The sequence below is a fragment of the Strix uralensis genome, chromosome 2 (assembly GCF_047716275.1).
Source record: "Strix uralensis isolate ZFMK-TIS-50842 chromosome 2, bStrUra1, whole genome shotgun sequence".
Classification (NCBI taxonomy): Eukaryota; Metazoa; Chordata; class Aves; order Strigiformes; family Strigidae; genus Strix; species Strix uralensis.
In genome coordinates this window covers 25,793,402-25,808,332 of record NC_133973.1, presented here as the reverse complement: position 1 = coordinate 25,808,332, position 14,931 = coordinate 25,793,402, and the positions used below count along the sequence as shown (strand labels likewise).

Genomic DNA, 14,931 nt, shown 5'->3' with positions numbered 1-14,931 from the left:
TAGTTATCGTAACAGATGACTAACATATCTTTAGCTACTTACAAATTCAAAATTATTCCATAAATAGATCAATTATCTTTGTGTTCTCTTTACATCGCATGCCTATACAGATTTCCAGCCCACAGTATCAGTTAACAGTGAAATGGAAACAAGGTGGACCAGTAGGATTTCAAGATTTTCACCCTCTTAGCCAAAGGTGCAAGCATTCTGGAGACAAAGTCTTTAATCCCACATCTTTTTCTCTAAACATTAACATCCTAAATGCATACTGCAGTATCAGCAGTCTCTTAGTGCCTTCCAAAATTTCTCCTCTAAAGATCCTAAGAAAAGATTTGTTCATTTTTTACTCATTTTTTACTCATTTAGGATTACATACTGTATATCTGCCCCACATAAAGCTGTCACTATATTACTTAAAAAAAAAAAAAACAACATGTTGAGGTTCCAAGAGCCCAGTGGTGTTGGAGACTGCTGAAGATGGGAATGTTTATAAGCTCTGTGATATTAACTGCAGCACTCAACCTCAGGTGACATAAAGCATGCAAAAAAGAACTTTCTGTCAGTTTTATTATTTCTAAAAAGGTTCCCCTTGAAAGGGAAGAGTGACCTTGCTCTGCTGAGCTGACATATGCCACTGAATTAATGGCTAAGCTTTGCTGTAGGGAAGCTTGCAGAAACATTACAACTCCAATGGCTGAGTTTGCTGTGAACATTAATCAGGGGAACCAACATGATGTATCAAACACTCATTTAAAAGTAATAAAAACTAACTCTCTTTTCCCCCCCCTCCCCCAAGTTTCTTAGAATTAGCTTATTGTTGGTCATTACCTGTTGTCAAGGATAAGACTGCAGGACGGCAGTAAAACTTGTGCAAGGGTTTTCTAAAGTTTGCTTACTCTTCAGAAAAAACAAATGAGCTTTTGGAACGGTCAGATTTAACCATGACTTAGAGGTTACTTTTTAATCTTGTTTCCCTCTGGAAGGTCATTTGAGGGAATACCTTCCACTGAAAACATGCCTCTCCCTATCAAGGAATGCAGGAGCTGGCTTTCATTCTCAGTGACTCCCTGGGAGCAGGACCAGCTCCCACATCATGCATGAGCAAAGTGTAAGATAGGCAAGGAGGCTCTTACTGCCATCAAAATAACTGCTGTAAAGGATCTTGTATGGCTGTGGTATAGTTGTTGTGTTACAGAGGCTCTGACCAAAGCACTGTCATACCAGGGAGGGAGTATTTTCTGCCTATCCCCTGTTTCTCCGCTCTGGGGTTGGCAGGCGAGTGCACTGTATCAGCAGCTGTGGCCGCTTCTCAGGCTTGCCAAAAGGAACAGAAAAGCCCTCGGACATACTGTGTCTCCCCACGCTACTCTGTATGCAGTCTGTGTATAGCACTACAAGGCTGTAGGCTCCTTATTGCCGCTTCTGCTCTGGCGTGGGAGCATTCATGGTAGGGGAGATCCCCACCTTCACTGGGCAAGTTCGCCAGCTACCCCGCTCCATGGGCGCTGGACAGGCATGGGGCTGAATGCTTCTCAGCTCATCTTTGGGCATATCTATTTTCATCTTCACTTAAAGACCATTCTGCAAGCATGCATGTGTGTAATTTCTCTTGCACAAGAAATCCAGCTGAACCCTGCGAGGTCAGGACCTAGATAGCACACAGCATTAACAAAATCGTGCTGTGTAAGTAAGCAGGGAAAGGACTTTAACTGGAGCAAGGTGATTTGTTTTTAAAATATGAGAATTCGTCTGTGAATTCATCTGGTTTGGAGAGGAGAAAGTTTCAGCAGAGGAAAGATGTTGGTATTTAAGGGATTAAAGATCAAAGACTGCAGTGCTTATGTAGTGTTTAACCAGTCTTTACTCAGACAGTGCTCCCCTTTACTGCAGTCACAGTTCTGTGCAGGGTGGATTTCCAGTCTTGTCCCTCGGTGTTCCTGCCCATGTGTAAGTGAAGGGTAAGAAAGGATAGCAGGGAGGTAGAAGTGCACATCATGCTAAGTCCTTAACTGTCATTTTCATAGCTCCTCTGAGTTTGTCACACATCCTTAACCTTCTTTTAAAGTCATTTTCTTTTCATGGTTTTGTGTGCCACTGAAAGTCACTTTTAATTAAATGTCATATAAATAATAAAGTCTTAATTACATAATTATTGCAAATACCTGTGTGCACACTCCCAGAATTGGACAGACTGCCAGAAGAGCACTTGGAGTGACTTTTCTCACCGGGAACTGAGAGTGCTCTGCAGCAACTGGGCAGGAACGATACTGCTCAAAATTCAGGGTCAATGGGCATTTAAAGGAAGAGGAGTCAGATCCCTTCCCCCTTGCACATTTTGCAACACAGTTGCAAAAATCTTTCTCAGTGTTAAGATCTGCGTTTCTTAAATTGCTTCTTTATTTAGTTCCTCACAAACTCATTTAATCAACACAGCACATTTTTTGCCAGATGAAATTGCCTTTTTGCTCAGACTTCCTACATGGTTTGCCTCTTCCCGAGGAAGACTTACAGACCTTGCAAACCATCTTGCCCTTGTTTAACTTCATGAACGGTAGCTTCCCACTTGCTCTTGGCTGTGTCAGTGCCAGCCCTGCACAAGATACCCTTTGAAAGCACTCAAGAAATGAGTTTCTAGTGGAAACTCTGACATGTGGGCTGGGTTATGGGGAACTACGTGCTTTGTGTCAGCATTGGTTCAGGCTTGGGGGACCAAGGCTGGTAGCAGACAGAGGCACTGATAAACAGCCACTCAGTGTTTACTTTGGAGAGCAGTTTGTTGACCTGGAGGAGTGTTTAGTACAATTAACTCATTATTTTATACAGCTTTTCTTCTCCAGTCATTTTCCATCATTAAAAAAATTAGTATGTTTGCTCTAAGGCTTCATGGTGGCAGCTTTGTTCAAAGACCGCTTTGCTCCCCTCTCTCCCCACCTCCATGCAGTTACTGAATACCAGACCACGATAACAACTAGTCTTTTATAGAGTCATTTTTAAGCCAGTTAAAAATGCCATTTCAGTAGATTGCCCTATTTGAGTTAGCAAGAACAAGCTGTATCTTTTTTATTGCTTTTGACTGGCAAAGTACAAGGTTTAGGCCATGTTTCGTGTGGGCTATAAAGTTATATTAATAGCTTGGTTAGTGGTCAGAAGTTCTATATGTGTAAGTAATGTGTAAATAGGAAAAAACCCCTGAGGTAGAGAGGTCATGATGCCTTCTCTTTTTTTGCTTCTCTATTACTCTTTGGAGAGTTACTGCATCTTGTAGGCAAATTCTCATTCTTTACACAGAAGTGTGTGTGTGAGGGGGGAGGTTATTGTGTTTGTTGTTTTTTCACACAACTTCCCAAAAGCTAAAAATTGCAATCTTGCCTTCTGGGAAAGTAGGAGACAATTTCTCTGATTATCTATGCAAGAAGATAAGCTAGCAGAGTGGGTATATTCATCCCTACTTTGGTAACTCTTAATTTCATTCACAGAGTAGTCTCCTCCTTCTGAAGGGACTGAGAGCATCAGAGAATAGAAGAAGTGAACTAAATTCTGAGGTCCACTTATCTCCATTGATGAAAGCAGCAAGCACAGGCTGTCCTCTTGGACATTTGTCCTCTGTGGCTTCTTCCAAGAAGAGAGGGAAGAATACAAGTGTCTGTGGCAGGCGAGGAAATTGGGCAACATGCTGAGCTCCCTTTTTGTTACTCCCAGTGACCGCATTTGCCCCTGCACAGGTTACATGGTCTGGGTAGTCTAAGGATGAATGGAAGCTAAAAATGAAAATGCATAGAAGAATTTGAGGAGATTTACTTGTGCGAGAGGGTCAGTACAAAGTCATTGCGTTGTGCTGGACTTAAAAGCTGTTTTGAATAGGACTTGAAGCAAAACATAATGGGCCAGAATTTCTCACAGAAGGGAACCAGATCTCTGAGCACTGTGAATTGTCCAAAGGAAAATATGACATGAATATCACCCATAATGATTATTTATCAGGATAACTGCTCTCAATTTTGGCTCAAAGGTTCTTTAGACACAGAGAAGCTCTGACTAGTTTATAATAAGAACTAACTGATTTCTCCTATGATATGTCCTACAAGGGAAAGACACAGATCACAGAACCTTCTCTTGTTGTTTTATTATTTGTATACCATACCATTTCATAGGAAAAATGATAGGCAATTTACAGACAAACCAGATCACCAACTGCAGGCTGTCCAAATTAAATAAGCAGCAATAACATAGCACTTACCCCTTTAAAATGATTATTTAAAGTTCCTGGATTTCAGAGATTGAAGATACAGGAAAAGATGGAAGAAGGACTTAAAATACTGAAAAATATATTTTATATTTTCTATTATGTTAATTTGTTATACCAAAGGGGAAAGGATGGAAGTTAATGCATTGATTCGTAGAAATTATTTGATCGGTCCTTGTGTGGGAAAAGTGTTTCTCCCCTGCCATGCCTCCATTAGATTTCACTGAGCAAATTCATATTTGCTTAACGTATCCATTGGTAGCTCTTGCATGAATCCAGCCAGAAAAATCACTTAACTTTATAGGATGCTGAATCCTGGTATCAAAAGTCAATAGCATATTTTCTCCTAGTAGCTTTGCATTTACTTTAAAAGCTTCCCTTCATCTGGAAATAAGGCCTGTCCGTATCTTCACAAAGTAGGTGTTCCCTGACACTAATGCAGTGACTGACACTACTGAAAGTAATAGTCCTGTTCCCTTTGCAGCCCAGAGCTCCTAAATCTGCTTTTCGTTATCACTATAATGGGGTTGAATACATTTTTAAAAGGTGGTAGCTATTGATTACTTAATGGAAAAAGTTAGTATAGAGAATTGCTGAAGCAGCCCTATTTAGTGCTCTCCAGTGCAACAAGACCATTATCTAGAATAGTGGAAATCATCCTGTAACCCTTATTAATATTTAATAGGGATGAAGCAACATTGAAGTACACTACAAAATAGCCCAAGGCTTCTGCACATGTAGGATATAAGGTTGTTTTAAGGGTCAAAAAAGAGTAACTGATTTCTCTGTGCTCAAGCTGTTTATAGGTAAGACCAATAATAAACAATGGTTTTCCTCTTGTTCCTTTTAAAATATTTGCAGCACATCTGCACTTTAATATACAGTTATTCCTACTAGACATCTTGAAGTGATTGAATGCAACAGAAAGGTCAATGTATGTTTAGAGATCGTTGTGTGAGACTATTTTATACTTTCCCAATATTGCTGTGAATCCCAGCCTCCCTCTTTCTATCCCTCCCGCTCCATGCTGCAGGGCACATTTGGCTGGGTTGACAAGCCAGTGAAAGGTGTTAATCCTGTCTAATAGAAGCATAATCCTTGGGGCTGTGTTTTTATATCATACTATTGAGCTAACCCCTTGTCACAGGATATTGTTCATCTACTTAATAGCAAAGTTCTTTATGGGAATTTTAGATAAAATTAAAATGGACAATCCAAATTGTCCTTTTCAATTTCACAAGGTAAAAACAAACAAATAAACCACAATGTTTAGCCAACAGAGATTTTCTGAGAGATTACAATCAATTAAGAGGAGAGCTGTGTGATTTTTTCTTTTCTTTTTTTTTTTTCCCCCTCAGTGAATAGTAAATGTCATTTTACTTGTCCAAAAATATTCACAGATCTGGGTCAGCTTCTTCAAATAACCTTTGGCTGGAAATAATTTTCAGGTTAGATGTGCTCAGAAATGTAGTGAAAAAAATTATGTAATTTATTTTTCTCTTAAGCTGTAGTGCTTAGAAGATGGACCCAAAATGCAGGTACACATTGCTCTTTCATCTGGCTGTGCTCAGGACTCTTCCATTGCTATGTCCACATTCATTTTTTTTGTGGGGTGAGGGAGCTAGTTAATAAATAAGTGTGGGAAAACAGGGAAATGAAACAGCAAGGAGCTTTTATTTTCAGTTGTGCTCCAGGGGATGCTGATTTTCTTCTTCTCAAATGGAGACTTTAACACATGGTCTACTGTAGCTTTTCTTTGTCATTTTTTTTCCCCTCTCCAAACTATTTTTAGTTTAAAAATGACTGTGTGTAAGAGATAAAGGAGCTAATATGGATAGTAACCCCGTGATTTATGAGCAGGGACAGAATAAGATGGGGTCCTGCCTGGATGGAAACAGCCAGGGGAGGTATGTGTGTGCTCCATGTAGCTGGTACAGTTTTGATGACTCTTTCCATAAGATCACAGTTGTGAAGCCTGAATGCCACCTCGCCACCCTGTGCGGCATCAGGAGCCTGATGCTCTTACTGACGAGTCCTGCAGAGGACTAGCTGCTGCAAGGAAAGGAGAGCGTAAGGAGACAGAGCAGCAAACAGCAGCTTAGTGGCTGTGGGCAGACCAGGTACGGGGCCATACCAGCACTCAGAAACTTGCTAGCAACTGAAATTGTTACTCAGGTCTCAGCTCAAACAGGTCTTTGGTTTTCCAGCTTCCCAGAGGATGGCACTCCCACAGCGTTACTAACCCTGCTGCCTACGTAGGGGGCTGGAGGATGGGCGCAGCAAGGCCGGTGTTCCCTGCAGTTCCAGCTGTTTGGGCAGTTCTGCTCCTCTTACCATCACCCAGAGATTTCTCCTTAGTTTCTCTGGAAGCAGGTTGATGCCAGCATCAAGTGTGTCTGCAACACAAAGGCAGGCAAAGGGACCAGCTATTAAACCAGTCCTTTCTCCTCCTCTTTTGTTGCCCATAGGATGGTCTACCTCAGTTACCTCTGAGGCTACCTCATGAAAACTCTTCCCTGATAGAGAAGATTGGAAAGCTGTAATGGTAGAGCCAGGAGCTTGCAAGTCCTTTTGAGGCTTGTGGTGTTCCCAGATTGAGAGCAAAAGGAGGTAGCTGGAGATGCCAGGGGAAGGGGGCACGATGGGTGCTTTAGAAACCTGGGGGGAGATGAAAAGATGGCTTGTGGTTTCGGGGGAAGAAAGCAATGGAGCAAAGGACTGGTTTGGCTGAAATCACATGGGCATGGGAAATGGATGAATAAATACAGGAGAACCTGTAACCAGGTAGTCTGATATCACTTATGTGTTTTTTCCCTCCAGAGGGGATTTTGAATACTCAGAAATATACTGAGATTATATTGCATAGTATATACTAGTAAACAATGCTTCGAGAAATCTGACACTGCATTAAGAGTTTCATTTAGTATGCAAGAGTAAAGAACTTTAAAAAATGAGTTGTTCTGGGCTTAGCATTGAGTATTGGTGAAGATATAAAACCAAGGTCTTAAATACACTGTAGAGCTGATAAATGTCGAATTCTGGCTGTTATTAGGGCCACACTTAACGGGACTTCTGACTTGTCATCAATGCCAATTTTATGCAGTTTGCCACCATGGGCAGTGCAGTGTCAAACAATTTTGCCTGGGCATGTCTGGCAGGTATTTTTGTGTGACCTCTCTTGCAAAAACCTGCTGTGCCACTTCCCGCCTTACTATGTCAATTATCCACACACAGAAAGGCTGAAAATTAGAAGGAAGTAAAAGCAATCCATTCACAGTCTCAATGCACAGCTCAGGTGATGCAGCCGTTCTTATGTGCTGTGGCATAGGGAAAAACTGTACCCATGTACATTTAAAAATCAGATTTTCAAATTGGGGGATTGGAAAGAAAAACATGGGGCATGCCTTATTGTTCTGTTACTTACTCCTTCCACAACATATACATTTTGGAAAAAATGTATTCATAATCGTCAGCAGTCCTTGTTGATTCCTGTTGGCAAAGAACTGTAAAGTCTCGCTAGCTGTGAAAGTATAGTTATAACTATATAAATTGCCACAGCTGACACCACCATAGCCGACTCTATAACTCATATAGTATTTATGGAAACATCTTTTTTTCTAAGTTCACAGACAGCAATCTTACCTAGAAGTAACTCATACATATATGTGTATAATTAATGTGAAACTGATGTAAAAGAACTCAATCATATCCACAATCTAGTTAGTATTTGAAGGAGTATTGGTTCTCTTGTTCATTTCTATGCTTCTGGCTGTAAAGTCACATTTATTTTTTGTGTAGTCACCTCCTAATTTGTTTCTAGCTGGATGTAGCAGTTCATGGTCCACTGATCTGGGAGGAATTTTTAACACGAACAGGTGACTTGACAGTTGTATTTAAGTCTTAGTAACAGAACAAAACTCCATCAGTGAGACAAGGTTTGCCTTCTCTTTTTTTACAGCGCACAAGCAGCTTTGGAAGCTTTGACCGTTTCAGGCATCACTCAATATCAAAGACAGATGATTCAGCTGAGGTCTGTATAACACAGTTTTACTTTCTTCAGTTCACTTTTGCAGGACAGTTATACAAAAAAGTTGGGAAACTCTTATGTAAATTTTATGCTGGAGAACTTTGCTTGTGTACATGGATCTGTCTGGGTCATTGAGCTCTTGCCAAAATGAACAAGAGAATCACACCTAAGGTTTGGTACTTTGATGGGAAGATTAGAAACAGTTTTTCAAAGAGACAAAAGTCTACTTCAGGTTGGTGCATGCCCAAAGTAATCAGCATATGTATGCAACAGACAGATGTGTCATTTTTGTTTTTAAGAACCTGCATAAATCCCCTCAATTCTTGTTTGTCTTAAGGACAGTAAACAATAGGAAACAACATTTTCTAGCATAAAATATATTTTCTTTCTGTCATTCACACATACAGTAGTGTGCTGTAAACCTGTTTAGGTACACTATTCCCCAGGCAAATGGCTATGACTGACTTTTGTCATCCTAACTGCATTGGTGTCCTTAATATTTTTCTGTAATTCCTATTCCACTACACCAAATTTCATTTTCATTGTGAGTTGTTGCTTACTTTTTTATTTCAAATCAGATATCTGAGTTGGAGACTATAAGTGACATTGGAGATGCAGTACAAACTAAAGCAGCAAATAATGGAGGAAGTTTGAGTAAGAAGATGAGAGCCATTTCCCTTACCATGAAGAAAAAGATGGGTAAAAAGTACATCAAGGCACTTTCTGAGGAGATGGTAAATACAGCTTAAGAATCTCATGTTTGATGATAATACATGTGAAATAAAAATGTTATGTCCATTTTTCCTGTTCATGTTTCAACTGTCATCAGTCATGACAATCCATATAAACGTGGTAGAGCATACTGAATTAAGACAGCTTTTAGTATGCACCCTTTCCTTCATGTGCATGCTAATATACACACACGTGCAGGTATACAATCAAGGCATCACACAGTAAGGGCCCAAGATAGACATAGGAGTTTTACATCACTGAATTTTGCTTTGTTATCAAGGAGCATTTGTATAAGCATCACAAAAAAAAAATCTCCTGATTGGATCCTGCCCATGGCAGGGGGCTTGGATCTACATGATCTTCAAGGCCGCCTCCAACACAAACCATTTTATGATTCTACGGTTCTGTGATGTGGACACAAGCAAGCATGGATGAACCCCATTTGAGCATTCTGATACTCAACCTGTACAAAATGCTTCTTTAGAAGAATTTATCTTTCAATACAAGAATTGTTTCCAAAGTCCATTTTGTAGAGGTCAGCCAGCATACTAGAGCATGACAACTCATATGCCTTATCTGCTTTTACCTTATCTAATCTTATTGAATTTATCTTTATTAAACATAAAAAACCTATAATGTTTCACACCCTGCAAACCTTGTTTTCTCAATATATTGTGTCAGTGAGTTCCAAATTTTAAAAAATGTAAGGAAAAAGGACTTGTCATACTTAATCATCCTAAAAAATCAAGCTAGTCTGCATCCTATCTCACACATGTCAATATCAAATAAGTAGCAAAAATAAATAAGAAACTTCACAAGTAGAAAATAGTGTTTCACAGGATACCTTTAGAGAGTTTTTGGAGGTCAAAGACAAGGATTCTTATTTCATTAGTTTATGTTGCAATTTTTGCTAAAATTTGAGAGGCTGCAATCCACGATTTTTATATTATAAGAAAGAAAAATAAAAATTTCAACATTTACCTTCTGTACATTTACAGCAACAATTCACATGACAGAAATTCAGTGAATTATCTGATTGGACACACATGTAGCATAATCTTCATTCCTGCAGAAGATGATGAGAATCAATACTGGCCCGCTGATTAATCTATAGTTTATGCTGCTAGCTGGTATAACAAGCACTGTCCTTGTTGAAAACCAAAATAGTCTCATTACAATGCTATGCCTTAAACATACCTGTGAGGTCTCTACTTCATACGTGCACTGTCATCTTTGCTTGACTTCATCAACAAACTGATGAATAATTAATATTTCCCCAAATATAACGTAACTTCCTCATTACTGCAGGATGTTTCAGTTGCATCAGAATATCATGCACATTGACAACATGATGAAATCTGCTGAAGAAATTCCTTCCTTTGAAAGCTCATCATTATGTCATTTAGTTGTTACATTGTCCCTAACTTACCTGTGATTGAAATATGGATCTTACTGTTTTGAATAGGCTGCGATTCCTGAGGTGTGATTTAATGTTATAAACTCAAGGGGCCAATTTCATACACCATTAGATTTTGTGAGAGAAACACGCAACTGTTAATTCTGAAATGCACTGGATTTTGAGGTCAACGTGTAGGTCCGGCAATGTGGTGAGCTTGGTGCTAGAACACACCGATGCTGTATGTGCGTGCAAGCTGTTTCCAGAACACCCTGGCTCGGGTGCCAGCCTGCCACCAAGTGCCCACAATTTTCAGAAGTTCAATGCAAAACACAGCTACGTCATCTGCCACTTCACCATGTGCTTTCAGAATTAAACTTTATATTTCCTCCTCTGAGACAATCAGAAAAACCACCTTATCTGTCTACCTGCAAATTTCTCATTACAAGCCTGTGTCACTGCTGTGGGATATTGCAGTCTTCTGAGATGGAGAATCAGTTTGAGATGCTTGAGAAGGAGTGGAATGAAGTGAGTGGGGCAGAGAGCAGACAGGGCATTCCTCCAAGATCATAAGATGCTAGGGGTTGTGCTGGACATCCTCTGTACCGGGCATCAACCTCTAAAATGCTTTCTCTCATAGAGTGGTTCTTAATAAAGTGTAATGATGAGTTAATTTCCAATGATGATTTAAAAAGAAAAAAACAAATATTTGTCTAGACTACATCTCTTGGTAGTTAACATCTGATTTTTGTGTTAAAGAATGAAGAAGGAAAAGATAACAGTGATCCTGGTGGTGGAATACACACTGAGAAGGTCTCCCTAAAAGCCAGTGACTCTATGGAAAGTCTCTATAGTCTGAACAGTGGCCAGAGCTCATCTAGTAAGTACAAGATATCCATAGTTCTTATTCAGTCACTGGATCAATATTGTTATTGTTTAAGTCTGAGGTATCAGAGCTGGTGATCAAAAATGTGATGGCACAAAAATGTGCCAGACCTCTTCAGTCTGGCAGACAAAAGTGTAATTTGATTAAATGCGTGGCAGCTAGCATAGATACACCTCTCTCCAGAAATAAACAGTGTTTTTAAGAGCGGAAATATTAACCGAAGCAAAAAATAACATGGATTATAGGGGAAGTTGCTGGTATATATGCCATATATGGTTTTGGGGGGGTTATCACTGCTATGGTGCTGGCACCCATAGGGTTGTAATCACTGGGTGCAGCCACACAAACATTGTCTCTGGGGGTAGTGTCTGTGAGTTCATCCTTTGCCCTGCAGATGTGAGGCAGACAAAGTCTCTCTGAGATGATGGGTGATGGGGGCCTGACCTGGCAGCTTCGGGTTATGATGCGGAGAGCCACAGTCTGCTTCTCCACAAACCCACTGAAAACCTTCCCCCAACAGGGTAGTCTCAGTTGGAGGGCAGATGAATCTCTGATGAGAAGTGGAGCTTGCCTCCACCTCTCTATCCGTTGCTCTGCTGTGGACATTTGCTGAGCAGGAGGCCACATCTGTCCATGATGACATTGGTGGGCCATCACTGCAGGCACCACGTGAGCCCTAAGTGGGGACTCAAGCTACCGTCTTGACCATTTGCACTTAGTAGTTAATCTGGCCCTGAGATGGAGCTGTGCACTTAAGCAATCACTTCAAACAAAACCATTTTTATGATCATTTTCTATGATGTGATTTGTGAAAATTGTATATGGGAGTTTACTTCCAATACACTGCTGCTCTTATCTAAAAACATATTTGGATGGGATATTGCAGAGCTTGCTCAAATTTGCTTGAATTACTCTGCTGATATTTTATTGCTCAACTTGGACAAAATGACAGGCAGAAATGTTGATAAGATTAAAATTTCCCTCTGCAATGCAGGTTCCTTTGATGTTTCAGCTAGCACTGTAATGAAATAAAATAACTTCTACAGTACTTGTTTCCATTTCTCTGAATAAACAGGAGAAGTTCAGCAGAATTAATTCCCTAAATTGCACTTTTAGAGTACATTTTATTAATCTGCAGGGGTAATATTTCAAAAAGTCTGTAAATAAAATATGTAGTCTATTAGTATCATCACCAGAAAAAGATTATTGAAAGGAAGATGTTAATGAAAGATCTACCTATTTTCTTTGGTCTCTTGTAGTATGCTTTTTATTAAATGTATTTTTCCTGGAATGTGTCAAAGCCACACAGAGTACACTCTTCCTCTAATTCTGTGCTTTTGAACACTCTCCTCTTGGTTGCTGTGCAGAATTGCATGTCTGGGCATTTGGTGCAGCAGATCTCTCAACTTGACTCTCTTTAAGGTGGAGTGACCAGCTGCTCAGATGGAACAAGCAACAGGGACAGCCTCCGGTTTGATGATGAAGTCCCTTACAATGGGCCCTTCTGCGGTCGAGCCAAAGTTCACACTGACTTCACACCAAGTCCTTATGACACCGACTCTCTGAAAATCAAGGTAAGCCAACCACCAGGATTTCTTCTTCTCCAGTAAGAATGCCAGGGGGACATTTCTTACATGTGAAGAATATGTCTACTGCATGTCTACTATGTCTGCTACTAATGCATTTTTAACTATTAAGCACATGTAACACTCTGAAAGGAAGACCAGTCTGGTTTTGCAGCGCTTTTATAAGGACTTAGTTCAGACAGTGCTGCAAAGCCAACTGCTGCTAAAGGCTTTTTAAGGCACAGACTCCAGGTAGGTACTTCATCATGGTATCTACCTGGATACCACAGTTTTCTTCAGAGTAAAATACATGCTGCTTCCCACATACTAGGTCTGGAGTAAGAAAAACTTGAGTCTCATGGGATGCTAAGTCGCCTCCCCAGCTTTTTCAGTTACAACTAGGGTATATCAAAAGACTCATTGTCTTTAATGAAAACAGTTTGCCTTTCCATTCAGCTTTTTTTCAGGCATACTTTTGAACCATGAGTTTTCTCTGTCCCTGACAACATGGCAGGGGTGTCCAGGCTGTGTGAGAAAAAGAAGCTCCACACGTGGGCCAGCTGAACATTACTAAAAAAGACCAGCCCTTTTCTTCTTCCATGCACAGATAGATTCAATATCATCATACTTCAGACTACTCTCGTCTGTAATCTGGACTTCTTTCTTTTCCCTCTTTGTAAACACCTTCATATCCAGATTATATTCACACTTCAGCATCTTTTCTTCTTCTTTGCAGCCTTTTCTTTTTGTCAAAATCCTCATCTGTATCTCACTGAAGTCTCCCTCTCCTCCTCTCTGGCCTACATTACAGCCATTGTTCTATCAGTACTTGCAGTCTTAACCACTTGCCCTCCACTTCCACCCATACCTAGGGCACTTCTTTCAAAACAGCTTAACTGATCACAGAACAGCAGATGCCTCCTGGCTCACATAGGTTCCTTTTCTAGTCACTGGGGCAGTGTATTTTAGACTCAGTTATAAGCTAATACTTAGGTTTGAAATCCCCTAAATTTATCTCACAAAATTTCAGTACCCTGAATCTGAATTCAGAGTGCGTCTGCAGTTTGGCTTAGAGCCACTGCCTAATCCTGATCGGCATCCATATCTGAAGTTCCTGAGCCTCCATGAGTATGTAGAATAATGTGTGTGCTTATAGAGCTTTAAACAAATGTTTGTTTAGTTTCCATTTCAAACGTGCTCGTAGCTCTGAGCTTCGTATTCTAACAAAACCAGGTCACTGGAACACATTCAATTTCATACTTGGGTTTGTACCAAAACTAGGGTGACCGTTTTACTTGCAGTTTCTTGACCAGACTAGAAAACGTTCAGGAGTTATTAACAGGTATTTTAACAGAGTTTGATTTTTAACTTTGTAACAGAATGCCACAGTGTGTACACGGGGATTTGTTCAATAACTCTTTAAAGACTTTCAACATTTTTATCATTTCTGTGGTATCTCTCCAGAAGAGAGGACTGAATTCTGACGTCAGGGGAGCAAGTTGTGTAGGGGGTATGGCTTACAAAGGAGCCTTTTTACTACGAAAATTACTCAGAGTGACTGTTTTGCTGAGCTGAGACCTTGGCTCCCACACTGTGGCTGTGAACACCTTTACCAAAAAAGCCCTCTTGAAGTAGCTGTGTTGTCACTCTTTTTTGCACTCACAAAGTGAGTGCACAAGTGAATGCACAAGTGTGGAGAGCTGAAGCCTTTAGATCTGTCTACTAAGGTGCTTTCCACTATTTTCTCAGTCAATTGTATTAACAATAGTGGGAAAATTTGTCAGTCCTTTGGGGAGGACAGACAGGAAAATATTAAGAGAGCTAAATGTTCTTTATCGCCTTTGAGAAATCTGGCCAGTAGTTTTCACTGTAAAATGGGTAAGAGTGCACCTTTCACATAGCTCAGCTATCAGTTTTTGAAGATCCTTGAGATGCTGGATAATATGATTACTGTGTAAATAGTTTGGCACATATTTGAAAAGTAACCTGACAGTGCTCCGTTGCATTTTGCCAAAGCTATGACCACTATCCATGGCAAAAGTTGATTGCTGATGCAATCCTATCCCTTTTCAGGGACCAAGT

At 40.2% G+C, this 14,931-nt stretch overlaps 1 protein-coding gene across 8 annotated transcripts in view; it reads left to right on the top strand.

Annotated features, from left to right (window-relative positions):
• The window catches only part of SAMSN1 (SAM domain, SH3 domain and nuclear localization signals 1), a 108,224-nt gene that overhangs the window by 80,923 nt on the left and 12,370 nt on the right, over positions 1-14,931 (top strand). For 7 of the 8 annotated variants that reach the window (XM_074858055.1, XM_074858046.1, XM_074858042.1 and 4 more), the window contains 4 exons: positions 8,202-8,273; positions 8,849-9,004; positions 11,158-11,278; positions 12,707-12,858. In XM_074858055.1, the coding sequence (XP_074714156.1) occupies positions 8,202-8,273; positions 8,849-9,004; positions 11,158-11,278; positions 12,707-12,858 (501 nt within the window). Of the gene's footprint in view, positions 1-8,063; positions 8,119-8,201; positions 8,274-8,848; positions 9,005-11,157; positions 11,279-12,706; positions 12,859-14,931 lie in introns of all 8 variants that reach the window. The other variant, XM_074858079.1, reaches the window with a different exon arrangement.